The sequence below is a fragment of the Triticum aestivum genome, chromosome 7D (assembly GCF_018294505.1).
Source record: "Triticum aestivum cultivar Chinese Spring chromosome 7D, IWGSC CS RefSeq v2.1, whole genome shotgun sequence".
NCBI classification, from domain to species: domain Eukaryota; kingdom Viridiplantae; phylum Streptophyta; class Magnoliopsida; order Poales; family Poaceae; genus Triticum; species Triticum aestivum.
The window spans coordinates 488,045,218-488,071,923 of NC_057814.1; the positions used below are offsets into that span (position 1 = coordinate 488,045,218).

General features: G+C 45.3%; 2 protein-coding genes and 1 non-coding gene across 6 annotated transcripts; all 3 read right to left on the minus strand.

Moving 5' to 3' along the window:
- Positions 1-4,430: 4,430 nt before the first annotated feature.
- Positions 4,431-7,151, minus strand: LOC123169892 (FBD-associated F-box protein At5g60610). Of its 3 annotated transcripts, none has more exons than XR_006484976.1 (4): positions 6,228-7,151; positions 5,956-6,099; positions 5,380-5,834; positions 4,431-4,663 (listed from the first exon to the last, which is right to left on the minus strand). XR_006484976.1 is itself a non-coding variant. In XM_044587750.1 (3 exons), exons 1-3 carry the CDS (start codon positions 7,074-7,076, stop codon positions 5,523-5,525), a joined length of 1,305 nt encoding a protein of 434 aa, XP_044443685.1. In that variant the 5' UTR covers positions 7,077-7,151; the 3' UTR covers positions 5,207-5,522. The 3 variants fall into 3 exon arrangements, 1 of the variants encoding a protein (XP_044443685.1); XR_006484975.1 differs by having other exon boundaries at positions 4,653-4,872; XM_044587750.1 differs by lacking the exon at positions 4,431-4,663 and having other exon boundaries at positions 5,207-5,834.
- Positions 4,774-4,854, minus strand: TRNAL-AAG (transfer RNA leucine (anticodon AAG)). Its single transcript has one exon. It is a non-coding gene; the product is annotated as a tRNA-Leu (tRNA).
- A 2,901-nt stretch (positions 7,152-10,052) lies between the features above and the next one.
- LOC123169662 (pentatricopeptide repeat-containing protein At2g22410, mitochondrial) lies at positions 10,053-14,000 on the minus strand. 2 transcript variants are annotated; one of them, XM_044587538.1, is made up of 3 exons: positions 11,986-14,000; positions 11,557-11,771; positions 10,053-10,965 (listed from the first exon to the last, which is right to left on the minus strand). In XM_044587538.1, the coding sequence occupies exon 1, from the start codon at positions 13,952-13,954 to the stop codon at positions 12,050-12,052; it is 1,905 nt and encodes a 634-aa protein (XP_044443473.1). In that variant the 5' UTR covers positions 13,955-14,000; the 3' UTR covers positions 10,053-10,965; positions 11,557-11,771; positions 11,986-12,049. The 2 variants fall into 2 exon arrangements, with proteins under 2 accessions (XP_044443473.1, XP_044443472.1); XM_044587537.1 differs by having other exon boundaries at positions 11,944-14,000.
- Positions 14,001-26,706: the final 12,706 nt, after the last annotated feature.

The following is a 26,706-nucleotide window of genomic DNA, read 5'->3' on the forward strand; positions in this document are numbered from 1 at the left end:
ATGACAAAGGGAACAACGTATGTTGTTATGCGGTTTGACCGATAAAGATCTTCGTAGAATATGGAGGAACCTATATGAGCATCCAAGTTCCGCTATTGGTTATTGACCGAAGATGAGTCTCGGTCATGTCTACATAGTTCTCGAACCCGTAGGGTCTGCACGCTTAACGTTCGGTGACGATCGGTATTATGAGTTTATGTATTTTGATGTACCGAAGGTTGTTCGGAGTCCCGGATGTGATCACGGACATGACGAGGAGTCTCAAAATGGTCGAGACATAAAGATCGATATATTGGATGGCTATGTTTGGACATCGGAAGGGTTCCGGGTGAGTTCGGGCATTTACCGGAGTACCGGTGGGTTATCGGAACCCCCCGGGGAGTATATGGGCCTTATTGGGCCTTCGTGGGAGAGAGTAGGAGGCGGCCAAGGAGGGGGTGCCCCCCCAAGCCCAATCCGAGTTGGGTGGGGGGCCGGCCCCCCTTTCCTCCCTCCCTCTCTCTTCCTTCCTTCCTCTCCTACTCCAACTAGGGAAGGGGGGAATCCTACTCCCGATGGGAGTAGGACTCCCCTTGGGGCGCGCCATGAGAGGGTCGGCCCTCCCCCTCCTCCACTCTTTTATATACGGGGGAGGGGGGCACCCCATAGACACACAAGTTGACAGTTGTCTTAGCCGTGTGCGGTGCCCCCCTCCACAGATTTCACCTCGGTCATATCGTTGTAGTGCTTAGGCGAAGCCCTGCGTCGGTAACTTCATCATCACTGTCATCACGCCGTCGTGCTGACGAAGCTCTCCCTCGACACTCAGCTGGATCGAAAGTTCGTGGGACGTCAGCTAGCCGAACGTGTGCAGATCGCGGAGGTGCCGTACTTCCGGTACTAGGATCGGTCGGATCGTGAAGACGTACGACTACATCAACCGCGTTGTCATAACGCTTCTGCTTTCGGTCTACGAGGGTACGTGGACTACACTCTACTCTCTCGTTGCTATGCATCACCTAGATGGATCTTGCATGTGTGTATGAAATTTTTTGAAATTACTGCGTTCCCCAACAAAAATCTTCTATAAACTTGTTCAAGTTTATAAGTTTTTTTAAGAAAATCTAGTACGCACTGTAGTTTGGGACTGAGGGGGTAATGAGAAGATGAAAGTAATGAATAGATGAACTAATATAAGAGAAACTCTAGCATAATCGCTCATACCTGCCCAATCACCATAACAATCTTCCCTGCATTGATTTGGCCGAAAAGCCGGTCTAATAGATTTGCTATCCCGCGATCCATCATCATATTTTTTGGAGGGCACTCCAAAAATCACCCTGGGCCTCTATATTTGGAGGTTGGGGAGGCAATATAGCGCTTCCTCTGTCTATCAAATTTTTGGTGTCATGGACATTTCAGGATGTGACCCCTTCCGCCGCCATCCATAGTTCGCGTCGACATTGTTTGTTACTACCTTCTCCCCCAGACCACCATGATCTGGCACGACTCACCCCCGTTGAACCGTTACCGACCTACCACATGTCGGTGCAGCCCCACACCTGCTTCTCGCCATGCGGCCGACCACCGCCATGGCCGCGCCGCGGGAGGTCGATGCGGGCATCTTCTGTTGTCGATCTGCCCTTCCATGGGTTCCTGAGGAGGGTGGCGTCACTCGCTGACCATCTGTCATCGCTAACTCAATCTACCACGTTGTCAGTCCATCATACTGGCCCTGCGGTGCATCTAGCAAGCCTAACCGAGTTACTACGGATGCAACGGTGGCAAGCCAATACACAAATTAAACTTTCTTTTTCTCGAATATGCATAGCATGTCTATCATTTTATAAAGAGAGGGAAAGGGCATAGAGAACCCTCCACCCGTGTGGCAATTACAAATTACATGTTACACCTCCATTGCTAGTCGACTCCACACTCAAACTCCAACTCATACAGACGACTACTCACGCCTATTCCACGTACTCAACGCATGGCCTTGGCAATCTCCGGGGCAGCACCATCAAAGACCACTGTATTTCAGTGCTTCTACAGCTCCCAAAGGCCAAGCAAGATGATTGCCCTAGTGGTTCTGATGCTTAGGCCCTGCTTCGCTCTACTTTGGCACCGGTCAAATACGCAAATTAAACTAACTGTGCCATAACCCAAATAAAAATAATTTCTCTGATAGTATTGAATACGAAGCAGGGTGGATGGGGCGCCGCTTTGCATCCCTACAAGCTACAGTACTCCTGAACAAGTTAGTCCGGCTTGCTAAACTCGTTATCTCGCTAGCTCGAACGTCTGTTCGGCCTGCAGTGCACCTAGTAACGAACGGATGAAGAAATCCCGTGATGGAGGCAGGAGAGCGGACGTCCTTGTGTGCCACAGTGCAGTATTAATTAGTGTTGATGATTGCATTAGGAGTGAGTTTTAGAAAGAAAAAAAGAGATCGGGAGAAAGCGTGGCGTGTCCCTCTCGCTGTCTGCAAGGTATTAAACTCGCAGTGGCATGCAGGGGTACCAGCTTATAGGCATAGAAATCATCAACGTGAATGTGTGTTCATCTGATGGATGAGAAGCGCCGAACTATCCGAATCCGAGATGATGATCTATCCGCCACGTTTAAGATGAGGCGCCAAGCTGAAAGGTTGTGTTTCACCGGACGCCACATTTCCAGGGCCGAGAGAAAGACCGTTTCGTCCGTTGGCTTCTGCTCCGTGGATGTGACTGTGAGCTCACATCGGTGTGAACTCAACAGACTGGAAATTGATGAAACATATCGCGTACATTTTTCAATACTAGAATTGTAGGCTTGGCTCTTCGATATAGGAAGGGCCGCTCCCCAGCCACCCAGCATATTTCGGAGATAAAAAAAATCATTCTGACCAACCGTTGGTTCTCAACCAAAGCGACCAAAGCGTCGGTCTCTTTCTTCGACCTCTGGACACTGCTCCTTGATTTTTCCTTTCTTTTGGTGGCCATCCGTCGAACCGTCCCCCGGTGATACCCCCGTCCAACCTAATTCTGCCTTCGGTTGATGGGCGCAAATTAACCGAAGAAAAAGTTATGCCTACACCCAAGTACCCATGACGAATAGTAAAATCATAACAAATAGCAAAAACAAAAAATCAGAAACTTCATGGCATTGATTATGAACAAATGTTTTAGGCGCTTACAAAGTTTGATGCTCAAATAACATCATATGACCCCGCAAAAAAAAACATCATATGAACTCCGTAGAAACTAAATACAAAGTCTGCTCAAACAGTGCATATAGTAAAAAATATATATAGTTGAAAACTGGCGGTGACTTGAGAAAATCCCAATAGGACGCATCCGAGCAATTGTGATGATGTATCGTTCAACATCTGAACTCCTTAGAAATGGAAAGTTAGGGTTGCTCCCAGTGGTGGGGCTACCTTCAGAGGGAGAAAGTTGTGGAAAGGCCATCAGTTTCATGTATAATTTGCCACTACTTTTTATGTGAAAATTATGCTAACAATCATAACAAATTGGAGATATTAAAAAAAACTTAAGGCATCGTTAAAACCAGTGCAACAAAGGTGCTTCTAGTATACGCATATGAATGCAGATTTCCAAAAAAACAGAACAATTAGGTAGATTGTACCATAGGTAGAAGACATAGAAGACAAAACTTATGGAGTAATCTACATTTGGATGACCCACACAAATGTCGCAAAATCACTCTAAAAATAGTGTCCCCTTGACTCCTTATATTGGACTGTGCTCTGTCCATTTTGAATATGCATGGATATGGATATATATCCGATCCATGAGTGGCGCCAACGAATTCGGGATAGGCGGTAAAAATAGCTGGTGTGGCCGTTACGTGGCTTTAAATAGACCAGTGCATGGATAAAGCACCCCCTTTTTTATCTCCCTCCCCGCTTTGTTACTGCTCACCACTACAACCCGTAGAGTAATTTAACTTAGGCTGATACAAGGATCCACAATTAACTGCACATTAGTCTTCCATTTCAGCAAAGGTAACTCGCATGATTCATTCTCCATGTGCGTCTTTCTTGTGTTCAGATTTTTTGGGAGGGTTTGGATGAGAGGTTTCTGGCTAGACGATGGCAGTAATTTGTTAACATTTCTAGTACGATGTTCGTTGTTTCACCGGTCCTTGGTTCTGATCAAACCTTCGTTGGAATGGTAGAGGTCGATCGAGATTGCCGTCGTCGTCGCTCGGTCGATGGGGGGCAGCATGGAGGAGCAGCTGCAGACGCCGGCGGCGGCGAATAAGATCGCGGTGCCGTTGAAGAAGCACCACCCCAACCTCCACATGGCCCACGCCGGCGCGGGCAAGGGCGGCGGGAAGGCGCCGGCGGTGATGGTGACCACGCCCAAGGCGGCGTCGCAGGCGCCGAAGCACGCGCACCTGCTGGCGAGCCCACGGGCGTGCCTCTGCTCGCCGACGACGCACGCCGGGTCGTTCCGGTGCAGGCTCCACCGCGGCGGCGTCGGCGCCGGCGCCGGCCTCCACGAGATGGGCAAGAAGACCAGCCCCGGCGCGTGACGCGCGCGCCCACCCGTCCGCACGTTCTTGTTTCTGTTTTGCTTTGCTGGATGGGTGGTGTGCATCGACGGGGAAATTCATCTGGTTTTCTGCAGTCGACGATTATAAATGTTGATCGATTCTCTACCTGATGGAAACCGGCCACCTGTATATATAAGAAAGTGTACATAACTGCCGGTTCAGTAATGGGCAATTGCAGAGTTCTAGCAAAAAGTTTCAGAATATTTTTACACGTCTGGAAGAAAAAATGTAAATTGTTCACAGTGGGATTTGAACCCACGCCCTTTCGCACCAGAGCCTTAATCTGGCGCCTTAGACCAACTCGGCCATATCAACTTGCTGGCAAAAATCCTCCTGCAGAGATCAGAAACGCTTTCTACCATCATCCTTCTTAGTTAATACCCCTTTCTAAAACATTTTCTGAACCTGTCTCTCAATTTCATTCTAATTTGAAATCCCACTAGGTATTTACTAGCTAATTGGTATTGGAACAAAGCATCGTGTAAAACCAACATGGCGCACAGCACCTGATAACTTGGCCACCTAGCTCTGTGCAGTCTGATCATCTGATGATAACGAGCGAAACAGACAGAGGTGACACTACAAAACCAGAGCATAGCAAAGAAAGTGCCAACCAACAACATGCTACAGAGCAGGCACACTATATTCAGATTTCGGAGCCACATAGTTGCGGATTATATCACTAGTACGTAATACTGGTCTTTAGGCAACAGGATAAATAACACTGGTCTTTTCAGTACTGCACTAAAATGTACTCAAGGTAGATGAAAGCTGAAACATTCATGTATGCTAATGGTAGTTGAAAACTTGAAATGTGCCCTATCTCAAGAAAATGCATACCTACAAACATGTGTTTCCCAAAAGGCTCAGATCAATCATGTGAACATATAGCGAATTAAACCGTGCGTTCAGCAACGAAGAAAAGGATCGTCAATGGTAAGGTCCAGTGCTTTCTGCAAGTTCCAAGCACCGTCCACTTTAGGCTACACCAGCAACACTTTAGAGGCCCATGCTCGAAACTGAGGACAGCCGGATCTGTCTATCATCTCATTCACCTCAACCGCTGAAGTAAAATTTTCATCGAGCGGCACAAGCAGCAAAGACTCAAGCTCCTGCGCATCCCCGGCGATGAACTTGAGGAATTCAAATTCTTTTTGATTCCCTCTGAACTTGTGGAAAACGATCCTCTTGACGCGTGATTTCCAGCATTTAACTGCAGTGACCTCCTCCCAGAACTTGGCATGGTGCTCCCAAGTGGGTTGATAGGCAATTGAGGATCGAGCATGTAGGGCAGACTGCATATTCATACCAGTGTGGTGAACAGTTCAGTTACATATATAGATCATGCTGCTATACAGTATTACTATAACATTGCAAAATGACTGACTGACTAAAGGAATCGGGCGATATATATACCTCAATGTGCAGAGTTGAGATGTTGGGGAAGCATCTGAGGAAGCTGGCTAGCATCTTGACCTCGCTGAGGATACGGAAATTCACTTTCAAGGCCAATATCCTGACGCCTGGAACCACAGCGCATCTGCTCGTCATTGTGTCCGGCTGAAATGCGGAAAGATAGATACCAGACTCGTTAAATGTTGGATAATCATGGAGAAAATCATGATGGATGGATTAATGTGTACTGAATAATTCCATAGGTTGAGAGGGAGATTGAGAGGTAGCCATACCCCGATGACATTGTCACCGATCTGCAGCTTGTGAACTCTTGGCTCCAGGTACCCGAGCACTCGCAAGCTGGGTGCACAAGCAATCTTGATCCTCACACGATCGCACCTAGCAATAGACGGCTCCAAAAGGATGAGGCGCTCCAAGAGTGGCGCGTCCATCACGGCGAACTTCTCCATGGCGACGAACTTCTCCATGGTGGACAGCCCAACGAGCACACACCGGAGGCTTTGGCTGCGGAGATGGACGCGCTTGGGCGAATTGAGGGCCAGCGTAAGGGTCTGCAGGACGGGGCTGGCAGCGAGCAAGTAATCCAGGTCATGTTCGGTCATGCTGATACCTATCATGTCGAGTTTCCGGAGGTGGGGAAGAAAGGCGTCGGCGCTGCGGGAGAGGTCGCCGGGGAACCTCCAGAAGGACAGTGAGAGGAACTGGAGCGAGGAGCAGCGGAGGATGTCGGCGGGAAGGCGCGAGTGGACGTGCTTGTTAAAGAGGGCGAGCTCCTGGGTGCCCTTGGCGGCGAGGAGGCGCGGCCACTCGGGGAGCTCACGGTCGAGGGAGGCGGGCCTGCAGTCGGTGAGGAGGACGGCGCGGAAGGGGCCCGGGTGGTCGGCGAGGACTCGGACAACGGAGGCGGCGCGCGTGGGCTTCGGGAGGTGGGCGTCGTCGAGGACGAGAGGGGTGGAGCGCCATAGGTGGCGCCAGCGGGAGGCGAGGACGGCGGTGCAGGCGGCGTCTGTGACGGGGAGGCGGGAGACGATCTGGCGGAGGAGGTCGTCGTGGAGGTCGCTGATGCGGCCCTCGCCGTCGTACCCCGCGGTGGAGAGGAGGGTGGCGGCGCCGTCGCTCATGGTGGCGACTGGGGAGGGTTTCGGTTTGATTTCGGCAGGAGCGGAGCAGCGAGCCGGAAATGGGTTCCTAGCGGCCCACAAAGCGTCCCCTGCCCACTGACCTGGAATAAGCCCTTTTCAAGGAATTTTAACAGGAATTTCAACACATGATAGGATTCCTGTAAGAAATTATCTTTAAACCGAAAATCCAATTCGGTGCCCAGGCTCATCTGCACCCGGTCAAAAAAATCAAAACAAATATTTAAAAAGTTCAAAAAAATCCTTTTTTGTGTGTGATAGAAAATTGTATGTGTGAGGTTCACTCCAAATTTCAACTTATTTGGACATCTGAGCAGCTCTCAGCAAAAAAAACAAATCGGATCAGAACAGTGTGTGAACAGTAAACTTTTTTACAGACCCTGAATTTGTCTTTTTAGCTGAGAGTTGCTCAGATCTCCAAATGAGGTGAAATTTGGAGCGCACCTCACGCATAAACTTATCTAACAGACAAAAAAATTGGAAATTTATGAATTTTTTTAGTATTTGTTTTGATTTTTTTCGTTAGAGGGGGTGCAGATGAGCTTAGGAGCAGAAACACCGCACTCTCTTTAAACCCTTTAGTTTTTTCTACGGGTATTTAAACCCTTTAGTTTACAGTAAAGGATCTCTATTGTTATATAGGATTCATATTCTTTACATTTTAAAGGACAAAAAGTTAGCTCCGACCTAATGGATTTCTTTTAATCTTATTGACATCTATTCTCCTAGATACATGTCATCCCATTTTCTGTAACTTTCTTATTTCTATCTTTACGAATGATTAACTGAATGGTAATATTAACATTCTACTTAGATACTTAATTCTTGTGTCTAACTTCAAAATTATATCTACTTTGGAATGAAGGGAGTAGACTTTTAGCTAGGTTCCATCTCAACTTCAAACACTAACATGGAGTAATTTCTACCTATGGTATATTTAGAAAATGGGGGGGGGGGGGGGGGTATGAAAGCGGTGTCTCTTCCTTCTATAAGTACAAAGCTAACAACCTTCCAAAAACATATGCTTTTGTACTGGCATGTTACAACCCGAACCAACAAAATGTGTGTTGACCCTCCTGTTTCCGCTCGGCTAGTGGTAACCCCTGCCCTGATTCCATTATAAAGCCGGCCTAAAAGACCCATTGCTCTGGAATTTTATGTCACTCCAATATCCCTTTGGGTACTGCCAGCCCATTCTCATTTCAAATACCCAAACATACGGGGGAGTTATAGGTGCTACGGACTTGCCCCCATCATCCACTAATCCACCCCTTCCCTCTGAATTTTAGGGTGTGGACTCCCTCACTCTCCTATTTCCAATCAAATCTCGCCAAACTCAGCATGTAGCTTAAATTATGTAGAGTTTATCCATAGGTGTAACAAACCTCTTCTCATTCTTAGACAGGAGAATGCGGTGGTGAAGGTTGCCAACACCTTTTTCATAATATCCATTGGTACCATCATAGAAGGTGGATTGCTGATTTGTTTCCTCATACTCTAGATATGGCCGCTTGTTTGTGTGGGTTCTTTAGGCTGGAAGATTCAGCTCCCCAATGGCTATGGGCAGCCAATGCAGCTCCCCTCCCCCACCCCATGGAATGTTATTTAACAGGCACCTATAAAATAGCATAGTCGCGCACATAGTATAGTAGAGACAACAACATAGAGATGAAGGTGGTGTTCTTCTCTAATTATTCATATCTCATAATAAGATTGAATGTATACGATCATATAGCCATACCTCTAAAAATATAATAGATCGCTAGGATGTGTTGGAAGAAATGCTCAAATTTTTTTCTTGGAAAGGAAATTAGGTCGTCCATATGCAAGTTCCCTAAAGGAATGAAGCCAAAGCTTTATGCAGATTTTAGGACTTTGAAGCCACCGTATTGATTGCGTGAAGAGATGAATGCAAGATAGCACTTCATATTTCATACATTTATATTTATATTTATAGGTGCCACTCTAACTATTACTAGGCTAGGCCCATGTATTTCGGAATAGAAGACTATCGCGAGATGGTGCTCTACGTATCGCCAGACAAGCACGCTATGGGCCCAATTTGGGTTCCTACGGCAGCAGGTTTTAGGCGGGAGGTTTTGGTGCATTTTCTTGGTTTTCATCACTTTTTTGTGTTTCTTTAGCGGTTCTCTTTGGTTTTTCCTTTTTTGGTTTTATGTGTCGGTTTTCAACGGTTTTCTTTTGGTTTTTGGTTTTCTGTGTTTCTTTACCGGTTTTTTGGTTTTTTTATCAGATTTTTAACACATTGTACATTTTTAGTACACATAAGATGATAAGAAACACTTTTATAGACATTTAACATTTTTCAAATACATGATACAATTTTCTTATACATTTCGAACACTATTTTATACACATTTACCATTTTTAAAATAAAATATTAATGTTTTTTCAAAGATGTGTTAAACATTTTTTTAAATACACGTTGAAACATTTTTTATAATGTTATAAAACATTGTATGAACATTTTTTTGAAAAAATGCCAAAAATATATTCTTGAAACACCTGAACATATTTTTAAATGTAATCTACATTTTTTTTGAATGAAATGAAACTTTTTTGAATTACAGAAACATTTTTTTACATTGCATAAACATGTGTATTTATAATATTTTGTACTGTGTTAAAAAATGCATAGAGCACTGAAAAATAAATCAAGGGCACGTTTACTCTCCCATGTTTCTGGAGTCTTTGCGCAGTCGATCATGCTGTTGAACAATGATGTGAAGTACTATACTAATTAGAATTGGTTTTGAAGTTGTAGCTGGATCTTGTTTCCTTAAATTATTACTGGAACTGGTCATTCTTTTAGTTGCTGTATTTGCTCTGTACTAATACTGCCTACACTGTAAGTGGTTAAATAAATGTACTCCTTGCTAAAGAAAAAGATAAAGCTAGGGATAGATTAAGTATTCATCTGCCCGTAGAAGGGTCGAAGCCTCGAAGGTTGTACTACTGCAACTATCAATCAGGATTCCTTAAAAAAAAAAGTGTCAGTCAGGATAACAGATCGACTTCTCTTCGTGCCGCAGCAGCTTGAATTAAAAGAGAAAAAAAGAAGTGAAAACATATCAACATATACATCCAGTTGACTTTTCATTGAAATTCCACCCAGAATAGCCCCTGTTGAGATTTGAGAAAAAGTCATGCACATTCAAATGTCCTAATCCTAAAATCTTGACCTTGGCTGGGCATATATGTGCAGAACCCTGGCAACATGCTGGAGCTCCAGTAGCATGAAAAGTCAGCCATGACTACTACCGAAAACTTTGCATGGTGAAAAATAAAGGTGTTTGTCAGCCAGTTCTTAAAGTATTCCCCAATTACGAAAAACTGGTGTTCTAACAGTGAGTTAAGACCATGAAAAATCTTTATCTTCTGGTTTCATGCGGTATACAGTGCTTGCCATCTGAATGATCAACACCGTTGAAGTGGCTTTGCATCTCAAAAAACAGCCTCCCCAGATGGAAGCATAAATATGTATAATCAGGCATGACAACATGGTTAGCTCTTTATGAAAGTCAATTAACAACCTTACCTCGATTGTAAGTCAACCAAGTAGGCTTCAGCAAAAAGCTCATTGTTTTATGCAAATATGTCTGTCAGACTGCGGTATATGCTTCTATACTCAATTACCCAAAACAGTGGCTTCATCCTCCTCTCCAGAGAATAGCTGAAGTGCCTTGAATATTCCACAGTTGCTTTAAGAGGCATCTTGGTGGTTTGTAACATGAACTCAAGCTCTGGTTCCAAAACAAGCTCAGTACCGTACCCAGAAGTGGGGACAATCTAGAGATCATTGAGCACATCATCTTTCTTAGACAAGCCCATCCCTAGGGAGTAATTCATTCTGTAAACATGGCAGTTAACGCCTGTGAGTCCACACAGCATCTTAGTGTATATGTTTGACAAGTGAACAATCACATTGTTAGACTTCAGGAAATTAAGCAACAAACAGTAAAATCAGAAATAGGAAATAGGAAATTGGCTTCACAAGTGGATTATACTACTGACTGCAGTGACTTGGGACCATAAACGCAATTGATCCTATCATGTACGAAAACATTTATTTAGTAAAGTTTTTGCTCTTTGTTAGCTATTTTTAAAAGAGTATTATGAATTACGGGCTAATATGAAAATTTTCCAATTGGGTAAGAAACAACCATAAAGACCCCAACTGAATATATCAGGTGCAGGGTGCCTGGCCTGCCTAGTATATATATCCCATCAAAAAGATCACTGATCCCAGTTTCCAGCTGATCAATCGAACATTTATTTCCTGCCAAAAATACAAACACCTCTTCCTTTGGTGAATTCATATGTGACGGCTAACTTTCTGTTGCACAGTCAAGCTGCTCGTCAGGTAAAACAAGAAAAGTGCTGTACGTAGATGGTAGACAGTACAATCCCCAGTAAAGCTAAGAACAATTTGGTTCCTTACAGGTGATTAGCAGTCAGGATGATCTCTGGCGGTCCTTCCGGTTTGATGAACTTACTGTTTATGAGCTTTAGTTTCTCTAGATATTGGTGAGACATCACAGCCGATGCAGAGAATCCTGAGTGTTGTCGATGTAATGCCACTGACCTAACTGTCCGTACAGTCGGTTGAGTTGATTGAGTTGATTGCCCCAGTGAACCATGGTATCTGCAGAAAGCCTGAAACTGAACCAATTAGCAGGAAAAATGCAGGTTTACGTCAAAGGAAACTCGAGTTTCCAGTATTCAAATGTGAATAAATTAAATGCCTGAAATTGTACTATTCAATGTTCAAAATTCAAATGAACCTAGGGATACTTTCACTACTTCAGGGATGCTTCTTTACACCTACCTTCAGGTTTCCACAGACAGGCTACTTGATATGAATATATACCTTTGCAGCCCATGCTCTGCATCAGGCTCAGAATGGCTATTGGAGCACTCCTAAATAACTTATTTCACTCTTCCATGATGAGTTCTACAGGCTGCACAGCCAGGACATGCAGAGAGACTAAATGATATGCCAACTGATCAACTGCCTCGTATATCTCACTTGAGCTTTCATGTCTGGTGTCTTCCACTCCAAATTCATGTATGCTGTTATTTACTTCAATTGAACTAACACCCATATCCTTTTTTGTTCCCCGCTCTCTCATTAGCTTCCTGAGCCTTCTCATGTCCTCCCACTGGTGAGTTTCATACAATAAATTAGAAATTAGGACAAACAAGCCTCCATTCATTCCCTCCAGCTCAAGCAGTTGTTTGATCGCTAGCTTGCCGATCTCTACATTGCCATGGATCCTGCAGGCTCCAATTAATGCACCCCAAACCACAACATCAGGCTTCATTGGCATATCTTTTATCAGATCAACAGCTTTTGCAAGATGGCCACGCCGACCAAGCAGATCAACCATGCAAGCGTAGTGCTCAACTTCAGGCTTAACATTGTAAACATGTCTCATGGCTTTGAAGTAATACTGTCCATCTTCTAGTAGACCACCATGACTGCATGCAGAAAGAAGACCGACAAATGTGATCTCATCAGGGGAGAAGGCATCAGATATCATAGCTCTGAAGAACATGACTGCCTCTTGTGCACGCCCATGCATGGCTAGCGCTCCAATAAGCACATTCCAAGAGATAGTGTTTTTATTGGGCATCTCAGTGAACAAGCTTATGGATGTGTCTACCTGACCACATCTTGCATACATATCAAGAAGTGAGTTAAGTAGAGTGACACCAGGATCACTAAAATTATCTTTAATATAACAATGTATCATCCTTCCAGAGGCCAAATCACCATTTTGTCCATGGGCAGAGAGGACACCAGCCAAGGTAGCCTCATCTGGAGTGAGACCTAGAGATTTCATACGGTTATAAATACCCAAAGTTTCACGGAATCGGCCACCCTGAACATAGCAAGAGATCATGGCATTCCAGGAGACTATGTTCCTCTCCGGCATCTGCTCAAACCAATCTCTCGCAGCATCAACAGAGCCATGTTTTGCCAGGGCACAAAGCATGGAAGTCCACGAAACGACATTCTTTATGGGCATCATGTCAAAGCATCTATGAGCCATCCACAGATCCCCGCACTTACCGTACATGTCTACCAGTGCATTGCCAAGAATCAGATCTACCCGGGACCCACTAGCCAACATATGACAATGCACCAGCCGACCAACCTCAAGATTTCCCTCACTCGAGCAAACGAGAAGCAGGCTGACGAACGTGAACACATCGGCCAACACTCCTTGGCGCCTCATCTCTCCAAACAAGGCGCACACCTCGCTGGTCTCCCCTGCCTGTGCACATCCTCCGATCATCGTGTTCCATGACACGACATTCCTGTCTGGCGCCATCTCGGCAAAGAACCGCCTAGAGTCCCTCAGCGACCCGACCGACGCATATGAGTGCAGAAGTGCGTTTCCCACGAACACCTGCCGCACATACCCCAGCTTGACAGCCACTCCATGGGTGGCCACCGCATGCTCTGCGGCCCGCGCCCGGGCGCACGCCTTGAGCACGAAGGGCAGCGTGAACTCGTTCGGCAGGATGCCACGCCGGAGGGCGTCGCGGTGCAGGCACAGCGCCTCCTGGGGGCAACCGCTGTTGGAGTACGCCCTGATAAGGCGGTTGTACGCGAACCTGTCCGGGTCGGGAACTCTGTCGAACAGGCGGCGGGCGTGGCAGAGTCCCACGTGTCCGGCGCCACCGGAGAGCGCGCAGTAGGAGGCGACGAGCTGGGAGGCGAGGGAGGCCACGGCGGATGGGCCGTGGGCGAGGAGGTGGGCCTGGAGCTGGTCGAGGTGTCGGATGGAGCGGCACTGGCGCAGGAGCTCGAGGACATGGCGGGGGTTCATCAACAGCGCCGCCCGAGACCACGGAGGAGACGGTATGTACTCTAGAAATGGCCACGTGGGGCAACTTTTGTTTTGAGTGGTATATAAGCGGGCAAGGTTCTCACTTCCAGTTTCAGAAAAATTTCAGTACCACCCAAAATCATCGAAATTCAGTGAATTTCAATTATTTCAGCTTGCGTTTCGGCCAAAAGGCCGAAATATTCACTTAAATTGAATCACATATTTGATATTTTTGAAAAATATTTAAATTCATGTGTACTATTGAAATTGCTGATTTTTTTTGGCTGAAAGGTAAATATTTCAGTGATTGCTGAAATTATTGAAATTCAATAAATTTCATCGAAATCTCACTGAGAGTGAAAACAATGTGTGGTGCAACCAGATGTTGGAAGGTTTAGGTGACAAGAGATACTCCCACTACGGGTAAGAGCAAGGTTGGCTACTCGTAGTGGGAGTGTCATATATTAATATCGTGCACACAAAATTGCCTAGTTGGCATATATAATAGTAGATATAATATTCTTACTACTAGTAGACTAATGAAAAATAACTTATGATTAACACGCATGAATTTATGATGTGGCAGCACTCCATGCATAGACTATGGCAAAAAGGTAACTTATAACTTAAATGGATGATTTGCTTACGTGGCATAGTTGCACGGCTAAAGAAACTTAGATAGTGGGTTGTAGCTAACATGTATGAATTGATGATGTGGGAGAGCACATGAGTAGAACAATGCAAAAAATTGTAATTTCTAACTTAAATGTGGTATTTCTTTTATGTGACAAGGTTGCATGACTAGGAAAATAGATAGTGGGTTGTATCTATTTAGGAATAGTGGATATACTAGAAGGGTTGGGTGCACTTTGCTGCGACGTTGTTGTTGTTGGGTTTCTTAAAAAAATCACTATGTTTTAAAATATAAGGTGTATTACTTTTAGAAAAGGCAAACCTTTTAAATTTGATCAAATCTGTAGAGAAATATATCAAAATCCATAATATTATGTTGGTATTTTTAGATTCATCATGAAATGAATTTCCATACTTTGTTTAATATTGTGGATGTTGATATTTTTGCTCCGAACTTGGTCAAAGTTAAAGAAATTTCTCTTTCTAAAAAAATAATACCCCTTATATTTTTGGAACTGATGGAATATGTAGTTTGGCTGGTGGGGAAGATGATATAGTGAGTTCTATTTTTATTTATAAAGGGTTGATTTGGTGGCCCTTTCGTTGTGTGATTTTGTGTTATTCGCTAACCAGTTTATATTTATGTGGAGAAATTTCTGTGTCGGTGGTTGCATATACTCCCTCCGTTTCTTTTTAGTCTGCATATAAAATTTGGTCATGTCAAACTTCGTAAATTTTGACTAACTTTATAGAAAAAATATCAACATTCACAGTATGAAATCAATATTATTAGATGCATCATGAAATTAATTTTCATAGCATATAGTTTTAGTATTGTAAATGTTGATACCTTTTAATATAAATTTGGTCAAACTTTGCAAAGTTGGACTTTGACCAAATTTTATATGTGAACTAAAAACGGAGGGAGTACTATATTGATGCTACAATATCGCATGGTGGCGCTTCTTTTTTCTAGGTGGTGGAAGGGTTTGTGGGGTTGATATGTTCTTATTGATCGGTTGTTGCTGATTGATTTCAAAAATTGTTGGCCCGGCCAAAATCATAAATCAAATCCAAAATTGAATACCTGAAAGCACAAGTGCTCCCTGGGTGGTTTTGGTAATTAATGTCAACATATCTCTTGTTGGACTAATATTTTCATCTAGTATATTTCAGATGAGTTCAACAAAGGCGTGACATGGACAAGAGGATGTGGAACCCCTTCAAGATGCTAAGGACAAAGATTGGCAAAAGCTCAAGACTCTACATTTTCATTTTAGTGATCCAAGATCACGTTGACTCCATAGGAAAGCCAATACTATTAAAAGGGGATGAGGTGTTGCTTAATGGCTTGCTTGCTCAAAGTGCTTAGTGATATGCTCCAAAGCCCTCAACCACTTTCTCATTTCCACATATGTCCTAAACCTAAAGTCAAACTCGGTCCTACCGATTTGATCTATCCGGCGCCACCGAGTTCACTTGACATAGCCACTGCCAGAAACCCTAATCAGTTCGGTCTACCGGATGGGATCCCGGTCTCACCGAGATGGGCTTGCAAACTCTCTGTTGCCTGTTGCAATCATTTGGTCTCACCGAGATACGCAAGCGGTGTAGGGGAACGTAGCAGAAATTCAAAATTTTCTACGCATCACCAAGATCAATCTATGGAGTACTCTAGCAACGAGGGGAAGGGGAGTGCATCTACATACCCTTGTAGATCGCGATGCGGAAGCATTGCAAGAACGCGGATGAGGGAGTCGTACTCGTAGCGATTTAGATCGCGGTTGATTCCGATCTAAGCACCGAAGAACGGTGCCTCCGCGTTCAACACACGTGCAGCCCGGTGACGTCTCCCACGCCTTGATCCAGCAAGGAGAGAGGGAGAGGTTGAGGAAGACTCCGTCCAGCAGCAGCACGACGGCGTGGTGGTGGTGGAGGAGCGTGGCAATCCCGCAGGGCTTTGCCAAGCACCGCGGGAGAGGAGGAGGAGGGAAAGGGGTAGGGCTGCGCCGAAAGAGAGACGTTCTCGTGTGTCTTGGGCAGCCCAAACCTCAACTATATATAGGGGGGAGGGGGCTGCGCCCCCTCTAGGGTTCCCACCCCAAGAGGAGGCGGCCAGCCCTAGATCCCATCCAAGGGGGGCGGCCAAGGGGAGGAGAGGGGGGCGCCACTAGGGTGGGCCTCAAGGCCCATCTGGACCTAGGGTTTGCCCCCTCCCACTCTCCCATGCGCTTGGGCCTTGGTGGGGGGGGCGCACCAGCCCACCTGGGGCTGGTCCCCTCCCACACTTGGCCCACGCAGCCTTCTGGGGCTGGTGGCCCCACTTGGTGGACCCCCGGACCCTCCCGGTGGTCCCGGTACATTACCGATATCACCCGAAACTTTTCCGGTGACCAAAACAGGACTTCCAATATATAAATCTTTACCTCCGGACCATTCCGGAACTCCTCGTGACGTCCGGGATCTCATCCGGGACTCCGAACAACATTCGGTAACCACGTACATACTTTCCCTATAACCCTAGCGTCATCGAACCTTAAGTGTGTAGACCCTACGGGTTCGGGAACCATGCAGACATGACCGAGACGTTCTCCGGTCAATAACCAACAGCGGGATATGGATACCCATGTTGGCTCCCACATGTTCCACGATGATCTCATCGGATGAACCACGATGTCGGGGATTCAATCAATCCCGTATGCAATTCCCTTTGTCCATCGGTATGTTACTTGCCCGAGATTCGATCGTCGGTATCCCGATACCTTGTTCAATCTCGTTACCGGCAAGTCTCTTTACTCGTTCCGTAAATCACATCATCCCGTGATCAACTCCTTGGTCACACTGTGCACATTATGATGATGTCCTACCGAGTGGGCCCAGAGATACCTCTCCGTTTACACGGAGTGACAAATCCCAGTCTCGATTCGTGCCAACCCAACAGACACTTTCGGAGATACCTGTAGTGCACCTTTATAGTCGCCCAGTTACGTTGTGACGTTTGGTACACCCAAAGCATTCCTACGGTATCCGGGAGTTGCACAATCTCATGGTCTAAGGAACTGATACTTGACATTAGAAAAGCTCTGAGCAAACGAACTACACGATCTTGTGCTAGGCTTAGGATTGGGTCTCGTCCATCACATCATTCTCCTAATGATGTGATCCCGTTATCAACGACATCCAATGTCCATGGTCAGGAAACCATAACCATCTATTGATCAACGAGCTAGTCAACTAGAGGCTTACTAGGGACATGGTGTTGTCTATGTATCTACACATGTATCTGAGTTTCCTATCAATACAATTCTAGCATGGATAATAAACGTTTATCATGAACAAGGAAATATAATAATAACTAATTTATTATTGCCTCTGGGGCATATTTCCAACAGTCTCCCACTTGCACTAGAGTCAATAATCTAGTTCACATCACCATGTGATTAACACTGACGGGTCACATCACCATGTGACCAACATCCAAAGAGTTTACTAGAGTCAACAATCTAGTTCACATCATTATGTGATTAACACTCAATGAGTTCTGGTTTGATCATGTTATGCTTGTGAGAGAGGTTATTAGTCGACGGGTCTGAACCTTTCAGATCCGTGTGTGCTTTACGAATATCTATGTCATCTTGTGGATGCTACCACGCGCTATTTGGAGCCATTTCAAATAATTGCTCTACTATACGAATCCGGTTTACTACTCAGAGTCATCCGGATTAGTGTCAAAGATCGCATCGACGTAACCCTTTACGACGAACTCCCTTTCACCTCCATAATCGAGAAAATTCCTTAGTCCACTAGGTACTATGTTGGGGAACGTAGTAATTTCAAAAAAATTCCTACGCACACGCAAGATCATGGTGATGCATAGCAACGAGAGGGGAGAGTGTTGTCCACGTACCCTCGTAGACCGACAGCGGAAGCGTTATCACAACGCGGTTGATGTAGTCGTACGTCTTCACGATCCGACCGATCAAGTACCGAACGTACGGCACCTCCGAGTTCTACACACGTTCAGCTCGATGACGTCCCTCGAACTCCGATCCAGCCGAGTGTTGAGGGAGAGTTTCGTCAGCACGACGGCGTGGTGACGATGATGATGTTCCACCGACGCAGGGCTACGCCTAAGCTCTGCAACGGTATTATCGAGGTGTAATATGGTGGAGGGGGCACCGCACATGGCTAAGATATCTCAAGGATCAATTGTTGTGTCCCTGGGGTGCCCCCCTGCCCCCGTATATAAAGGAGCAAGGGAGGAGGAGGCCGGCCCTAGGAGGGGGCGCACCAAGTGTGGAGTCCTACTAGGACTCCCTAGTCCTAGTAGGATTCCACCTCCCATATGGAATAGGAAAAGAGGAAGGGAAAAAGAGAAGGAAGGAAGGGGGCACCCCCCTTCCCTAGTCCAATTCGGACCAGACCAAGGGGAGGGGTGCGGCCACCCTTGAGGCCCTTTTTCTTCTTTCCCATATGGCCCAATAAGGCCCAATACGTATTCCTGTAACTCTCCGGTACTCCGAAAAATATCCGAATCACTCGGAACCTTTCCGAAGTCCGAATATAGTCGTCCAATATATCGATCTTCACGTCTCGACCATTTCGAGACTCCTCGTCATATCCCTGATCTCATCCGGGACTCCGAACTCCTTCGGTACATCAAAACTCAATAAAACTGTCATCGTAACGTTAAGCGTGCGGACCCTACGGGTTCGAGAACTATGTAGACATGACCGAGACACGTCTCCGGTCAATAACCAATAGCGGGACCTGGATGCCCATATTGGCTCCCACATATTCTACGAAGATCTATATCAGTCAGACCGCATAACAACATACGTTGTTCCCTTTGTCACCGGTATGTTACTTGCCCGAGATTTGATCGTCGATATCTCGATACCTAGTTCAATCTCGTTACCGGCAAGTCTCTTTACTCGTTCCGTAACACATCATCCCGCAACTAACTTATTAGTCACAATGCTTGCAAGGCTTATAGTGATGTGCATTACCGAGTGGGCCCAGAGATACCTCTCCGACAATTGGAGTGACAAATCCTAATCTCGAAATACGCCAACCCAACAAGTACCTTTGGAGACACCTGTAGATCACCTTTATAATCACCCATTTACGTTGTGACGTTTGGTAGCACACAAAGTGTTCCTCCGGTAAACGGGAGTTGCATAATCTCATAGTCATAGGAACATGTATAAGTCATGAAGAAAGCAATAGCAACATACTAAACGATCGAGTGCTAAGCTAACGGAATGGGTCAAGTCAATCACGTCATTCTCCTAATGAGGTGATCTCGTTAATCAAATGACAACTTATGTCTATGGCTAGGAAACATAACCATCTTTGATTAACGAGCTAGTCAAGTAGAGGCATACTAGTGACACTCTGTTTGTCTATATATTCACACATGTATTATGTTTCCGGTTAATACAATTCTAGCATGAATAATAAACATTTATCATGATACAAGGAAATAAATAATACTTTATTATTGCCTCTAGGGCATATTTCCTTCATACTAAGGATAAGTTCGACCGCTGTCATGTGATCCATTCCCGGATCACTATTATACCCCTTGACCAACTCATGGCAAGGCACACTTCATGTGCGGTACACAACATAGCATACTGTAGAGCCTACGTCTGAAGCATAGGGGACGACCTTCGTCCTTTCTCTTTCTTCTGCTGTGGTCAGGTCTTGAGTCTTACTCAATACTCACACCTTGTAACACAGCCAAGAACTCCTTCTTTGCTGATCTATTTTGAACTCTTTCAAAATCATGTCAAGGTGTGCGTTCTTTGAAAGTATCATCGGGCGTCTTGATCTATCTCTATAGATCTTGATGCCCAATATGTAAGCAGCTTTTATCCAGGTCTTCCTTTGAAAAACTCCTTTCAAACAACCCTTTATGCTTTCCAGAAATTTTACATCATTTCGGATCAACAATATGTCATTCACATATACTTATCAGAAATGTTGTAGCGCTCCCACTCACTTTATTGGAAATACAAGTTTCTCATAAACTTTGTATAAACCTAAAATCTTTGATCATCTCATCAAAGCGTACATTCCAACTCCGAGATGCTTACTCCAGTCCTTAGAAGGATCGCTGGAGCTAGCATACCTTTTAGCATCCTTAGGATGGACAAAACCTTTCTGATTGTATCACATACAACCTTTCCTTACGAAAACTGGTAAGGAAACTTGTTTTGACATCCATCTGCCAAATTTCATAAATGCAGCTAATGCTAACATGATTCTGACGGACTTAAGCATCGCTACGGATGAGAAAATCTCATCGTAGTCAACTCTTTGAACTTGTGAAAATACCCTTTTTTCACAAGTCGAGCTTCATAGACGGTAACATTACCGTCCACGTCCGTCTTCTTCTCAAAGATCCATTTATCTCGGATTTCATGGCTTCTAACCATTTGTCGGAATATGGGCCCACCATCGCTTCTCCATAGCCCGTAGGTTCAGTATTGTCCAACAACATGATATCTCAGACAGGATCACGTACCACTCTGAAGTAGCACGCATCCTCGTCGTCCTACGAGGTTTGGTGGTGACTTGATCCGAAGTTTCATGATCACTATCATAAGCTTCCACTTCAATTGGTATAGGTGCCACAGGAACAACTTCCTGTGCCCTGCTACACACTAGTTGAAGTGACGGTTCAATAACCTTATCAAGTCTCCACCATCCTCCCACTCAATTCTTTCGAGAGAAACTTTTCCTCGAGAAAGGACCCGTTTCTAGAAGCAATTACTTTTGCTTCCAGATCTGAAATAGGAGGTATACCCAACTATTTGGGGTTTTCTATGAAGATGCATTTATCCGCTTTGGGTTCGAGCTTATCAGCCTGAAACTTTTTCACATAAGCATCGCAGCCCCAAACTTTTAAGAAACGACAACTTAGGTTTCTCTAAACGGTGTCGTCTCAACGGAATTGCGTGGTGCCCTATTTAAAGTGAATGCAGTTGTCTCTAATGCCTAACCCATAAACGATAGTGGTAATTCGATAAGAGACATCATGGCATGCACCATATCCAATAGGGTGCAGTTATGATGTTCGGACACACCATCACACTATGGTGTTCCAGGCGGTATTAATTGTGAAACACTTTCCACAATGTCTTAATTGTGTGCCAAACTCGTAACTCAGATACTCATCTCTATGATCATATCACAGACATTTTATCCTCTTGTCACGACAATCTTCAACTTCACTCTGAAATTACTTGAACCTTTCAATAATTCAGACTTGTGTTTCATCAAGTAAATACGCTCAGCATCTACTCAAACCATCTGTGAAGTAAGAACATAACGATATCCACTGCATGCCTCAGCACTCATTGGACTGCATACATCAAAATGTATTACTTCCAATAAGTTGCTCTCTTGTTCCATCTTACTGAAAACGAGGCCTTACAGTCATCTTGCCCATGTGGTATGATTTGCATGTCTCAAGTGATTCAAAATCAAGTGAGTCCAAACGATCCATCTGCATGGAGTTTCTTCATGCATATATACCAATAGACATGGTTTGCATGTCTCAATCTTTTCAAAAACGAGTGAGTCCAAAGATCCATCTACATGGAGCTTCTTCATGCGTTTTATCCCAATATGACTCAAATAGCAGTGCCATAAGTATGTGGTACTATCATTACTTTTGGCATGAACATGTGTATCACTACGATCGAGATTCATTTTAGGTGCAAGACCATTGAAGATATTATTCAAATAAACAGAGTAACCATTATTCTCCTTAAATGAATAACCGTATTGCGATAAACATAATCCAATCATGCTCAACGCAAACACCAAATCTCGATGGTAGAGGGAGCATGCGATGCTTGATCACATCAACCTTGGAAACACTTCCAACACATATCGTACTCTCACCTTTAGCTAGTCTCCGTTTATTCCGCAACTTTTATTTCGAGTTACTAACACTTAGCAACCGAACCGGTATCTAATACTCTGGTGCCGCTAGGAGTACTAGTAAAGTACACATTCATATAATGTATATCCAATATACTTCTGTCGACCTTGCCTGCCTTCTCATCTACCAAGTATCTAGGGTAGTACTGCTTCAGTGACCGTTCCCCTCATTACAGAAGCACTTAGTCTCGGGTTTGGGTTCAACCTTGGGATTCCTCACTAGAGCAGCAAATGATTTGCTGTTCCATGAAGTATCCCTTTTGACCTTGCCCTTCTAGAAACTAGTGGTTTTACTAACCATCAACAATTGATGCTCCTTCTTGATTTCTACTTCCGCGGTGTCAAACATCGCGAGTTGCTCAAGGATCAGCATGTCTATCCTTGATATGTTATAGTTCATCACGAAGCTCTAATAGCTTGGTGGCAGTGACTAAGGAGAACCATCACTATCTCATCTGGAAGATTAACTCCCACTCGATTCAAGTGATTGTAGTACTCAGACAATCTGAGCACATGCTCAACGATTGAGCTTTTCTCCCTTAGTTTGCAGGCTCAAGAAACTTGTCAGATGTCTCATACCTCTTGACGTGGGCACTAGTCCGAAATCCCAATTTCAGTCTTCGGAACATCTCATATGTTCTGCGACGTTTTAAAAAAAACGTCTTTGGTGCCACAATTCTAAACCGTTAGCATTACTCACTGAACTATCACGTAGTCATCAAAACGTGTATGTCAGATGTTTCGCAACATCTACAGACGACGCTGAGGTTCAGCACACCGAGCGGTGCATTAAGGACATAAGCCTTCTGTGCAGCAATGAGGAAAATCCTCAGTTTACGGACCCAGTCCGCATAATTGCTACTACCAACTTTCAACTAAATTTTCTCTAGGAACATATCTTAAACAGTAGAACTAAAGCGTATGACATAATTTGCAAAGACCTTTTGACTATGTTCATGATAATTAAGTTCATCTGATTAATGAACTCCCACTCAGATAGACATCCCTCTAGTCATCTAAGTGATACATGATCCGAGTTAAACTAGGCCGTGTCCGATCATCACGTGAGACGGACTAGTCATCATCGGTGAACATCTCCATGTTGATCGTATCTACTATACGACTCATGTTCGACCTTTCGGTCTCTTGTGTTCCGAGGCCATGTCTGTACATGCTAGGCTCGTCAAGTCAACCTAAGTGTTTCGCATGTGTTCCGAGGCCATGTCTGTACATGCTAGGCTCGTCAACACCCGTTGTATTCGAACGTTAGAATCTATCACACCCGATCATCACGTGGTGCTTCGAAACAACGAACCTTCGCAACGGTGCACAGTTAGGGGGAACACGTCTCGTGAAATTTTAGTGAGGGATCATCTTACTTACTACCGTCGTTCTAAGCAAATAAGATGCATAACATGATAAACATCACATGCAATCAAATAGTGACATGATATGGCCAATATCATTTTGCTCCTTTGATCTCCATCTTCGGGGCACCATGATCATCTTTGTCACCGGCATGACACCATGATCTGCATCATTGTGTCTTCATGAAGTTGTCACGCCAACGATTACTTCTACTTCTATGGCTAACGCGCTTAGCAATAAAGTAAAGTAATTTACATGGCGTTATTCAATGACACACAGGTCATACAAAAATAAAGACAACTCCTATGGCTCCTGCCGGTTGTCATACTCATCGACATGCAAGTCGTGATTCCTATTACAAGAATATGATCAATCTCATACATCACATATATCATTCATCACATCTTCTGGTCATATCACATCACAAGGCACATGCTGCAAAAACAAGTTAGACATCCTCTAATTGTTGTTGCAAGTTTTTACGTGGCTTGTATAGGTTTCTAGCAAGAACGTTTCTTACCTACGTAAGACCACAACGTGATATTCCAATTTCTATTTACCCTTCATAAGGACCCTTTTCATCGAATCCGTTCCGACTAAAGTGGGAGAAACAGACACCCGCTAGCCACCTTATGCAACTAGTGCATGTCAGTCGGTGGAACCTGTCTCACGTAAGCGTACGTGTAAGGTCGGTCCGGGCCGCTTCATCCCACAATGCCGCCGAAACAAGATAAGACTAGTAGCGGCAAGAAGAATTGGCAACATCTACGCCGACAACTGCTTTGTGTTCTACTCGTGCATAGAAACTACGCATAGACCTAGCTCATGATGCCACTGTAGGGGAACGTAGCAGAAATTCAAAATTTTCTACGCATCACCAAGATCAATCTATGGAGTACTCTAGCAACGAGGGGAAGGGGAGTGCATCTACATACCCTTGTAGATCGCGATGCGGAAGCGTTGCAAGAACGCGGATGAGGGAGTCGTACTCGTAGCAATTCAGATCGCGGTTGATTCCGATCTAAGCACCGAAGAACGGTGCCTCCGCGTTCAACACACGTGCAGCCCGGTGACGTCTCCCACGCCTTGATCCAGCAAGGAGAGAGGGAGAGGTTGAGGAAGACTCCGTCCAGCAGCAGCACGACGGCGTGGTGGTGGTGGAGGAGCGTGGCAATCCCGCAGGGCTTCGCCAAGCACCGCGGGAGAGGAGGAGGAGGGAGAGGGGTAGGGCTGCGCCGAAAGAGAGATGTTCTCGTGTGTCTTGGGCAGCCCAAACCTCAACTATATATAGGGGGGGAGGGGGCTGCGCCCCCTCTAGGGTTCCCACCCCAAGAGGAGGCGGCCAGCCCTAGATCCCATCCAAGGGGGGCGGCCAAGGGGAGGAGAGGGGGGGCGCCACTAGGGTGGGCCTCAAGGCCCATCTGGACCTAGGGTTTGCCCCCTCCCACTCTCCCATGCGCTTGGGCCTTGGTGGGGGGGCGCACCAGCCCACCTGGGGCTGGTCCCCTCCCACACTTGGCCCACGCAGCCTTCTGGAGCTGGTGGCCCCACTTGGTGGACCCCCGGGACCCTCCCGGTGGTCCCGGTACATTACCGATATCACCCGAAACTTTTCCGGTGACCAAAACAGGACTTCCCATATATAAATCTTTACCTCCGGACCATTCCGGAACTCCTCGTGACGTCCGGGATCTCATCCGGGACTCCGAACAACATTCGGTAACCACGTACATACTTTCCCTATAACCCTAGCGTCATCGAACCTTAAGTGTGTAGACCCTACGGGTTCGGGAACCATGCAGACATGACCGAGACGTTCTCCGGTCAATAACCAACAGCGGGATCTGGATACCCATGTTGGCTCCCACATGTTCCACGATGATCTCATCGGATGAACCACGATGTCGGGGATTCAATCAATCCCGTATGCAATTCCCTTTGTCCATCGGTATGTTACTTGCCCGAGATTCGATCGTCGGTATCCCGATACCTTGTTCAATCTCGTTACCGGCAAGTCTCTTTACTCGTTCCATAACTCACATCATCCCGTGATCAACTCCTTGGTCACACTGTGCACATTATGATGATGTCCTACCGAGTGGGCCCAGAGATACTTCTCCGTTTACACGGAGTGACAAATCCCAGTCTCGATTCGTGCCAACCCAACAGACACTTTCGGAGATACCTGTAGTGCACCTTTATAGTCACCCAGTTACGTTGTGACGTTTGGTACACCCAAAGCATTCCTACGGTATCCGGGAGTTGCACAGTCTCATGGTCTAAGGAACTGATACCTGACACTAGAAAAGCTCTGAGCAAACGAACTACACGATCTTGTGCTAGGCTTAGGATTGGGTCTCGTCCATCACATCATTCTCCTAATGATGTGATCCTGTTATCAACGACATCCAATGTCCATGGTCAGGAAACCGTAACCATCTATTGATCAACGAGCTAGTCAACTAGAGGCTTACTAGGGACATGGTGTTGTCTATGTATCCACACATGTATCTGAGTTTCCTATCAATACAATTCTAGCATGGATAATAAACGTTTATCATGAACAAGGAAATATAATAATAACTAATTTATTATTGCCTCTAGGGCATATTTCCAACAAGCGGTCCCACCGAGTTTGCTTGACCAACTCCCTGTTTTGCTTATTACCAAAATCGGTCTCACCGAGTTTGTGTAATCGATCAAACAGAGTTGAGGTTTTACCCTAACCCTAGCACATAGGTCCCACCGAGTTGATCATATCGGTCCCACCGAAAAGCCTAACGTTCACATTTTAA

Coding starts and splice junctions, on each gene's coding strand:
- LOC123169662 (XM_044587538.1), bottom strand. CDS start 13,954: ATGAACCCCCGCCATGTCCTCGAGCTCCTGCGCCAGTGCCGCTCCATC.
- LOC123169892 (XM_044587750.1), bottom strand. CDS start 7,076: ATGAGCGACGGCGCCGCCACCCTCCTCTCCACCGCGGGGTACGACGGC. Junction 6,100..6,227: donor TCGGTGACAATGTCATCGGG/GTATGGCTACCT, acceptor TCCGCATTTCAG/CCGGACACAATGACGAGCAG. Junction 5,835..5,955: donor TCTCAACTCTGCACATTGAG/GTATATATATCG, acceptor ATGAATATGCAG/TCTGCCCTACATGCTCGATC.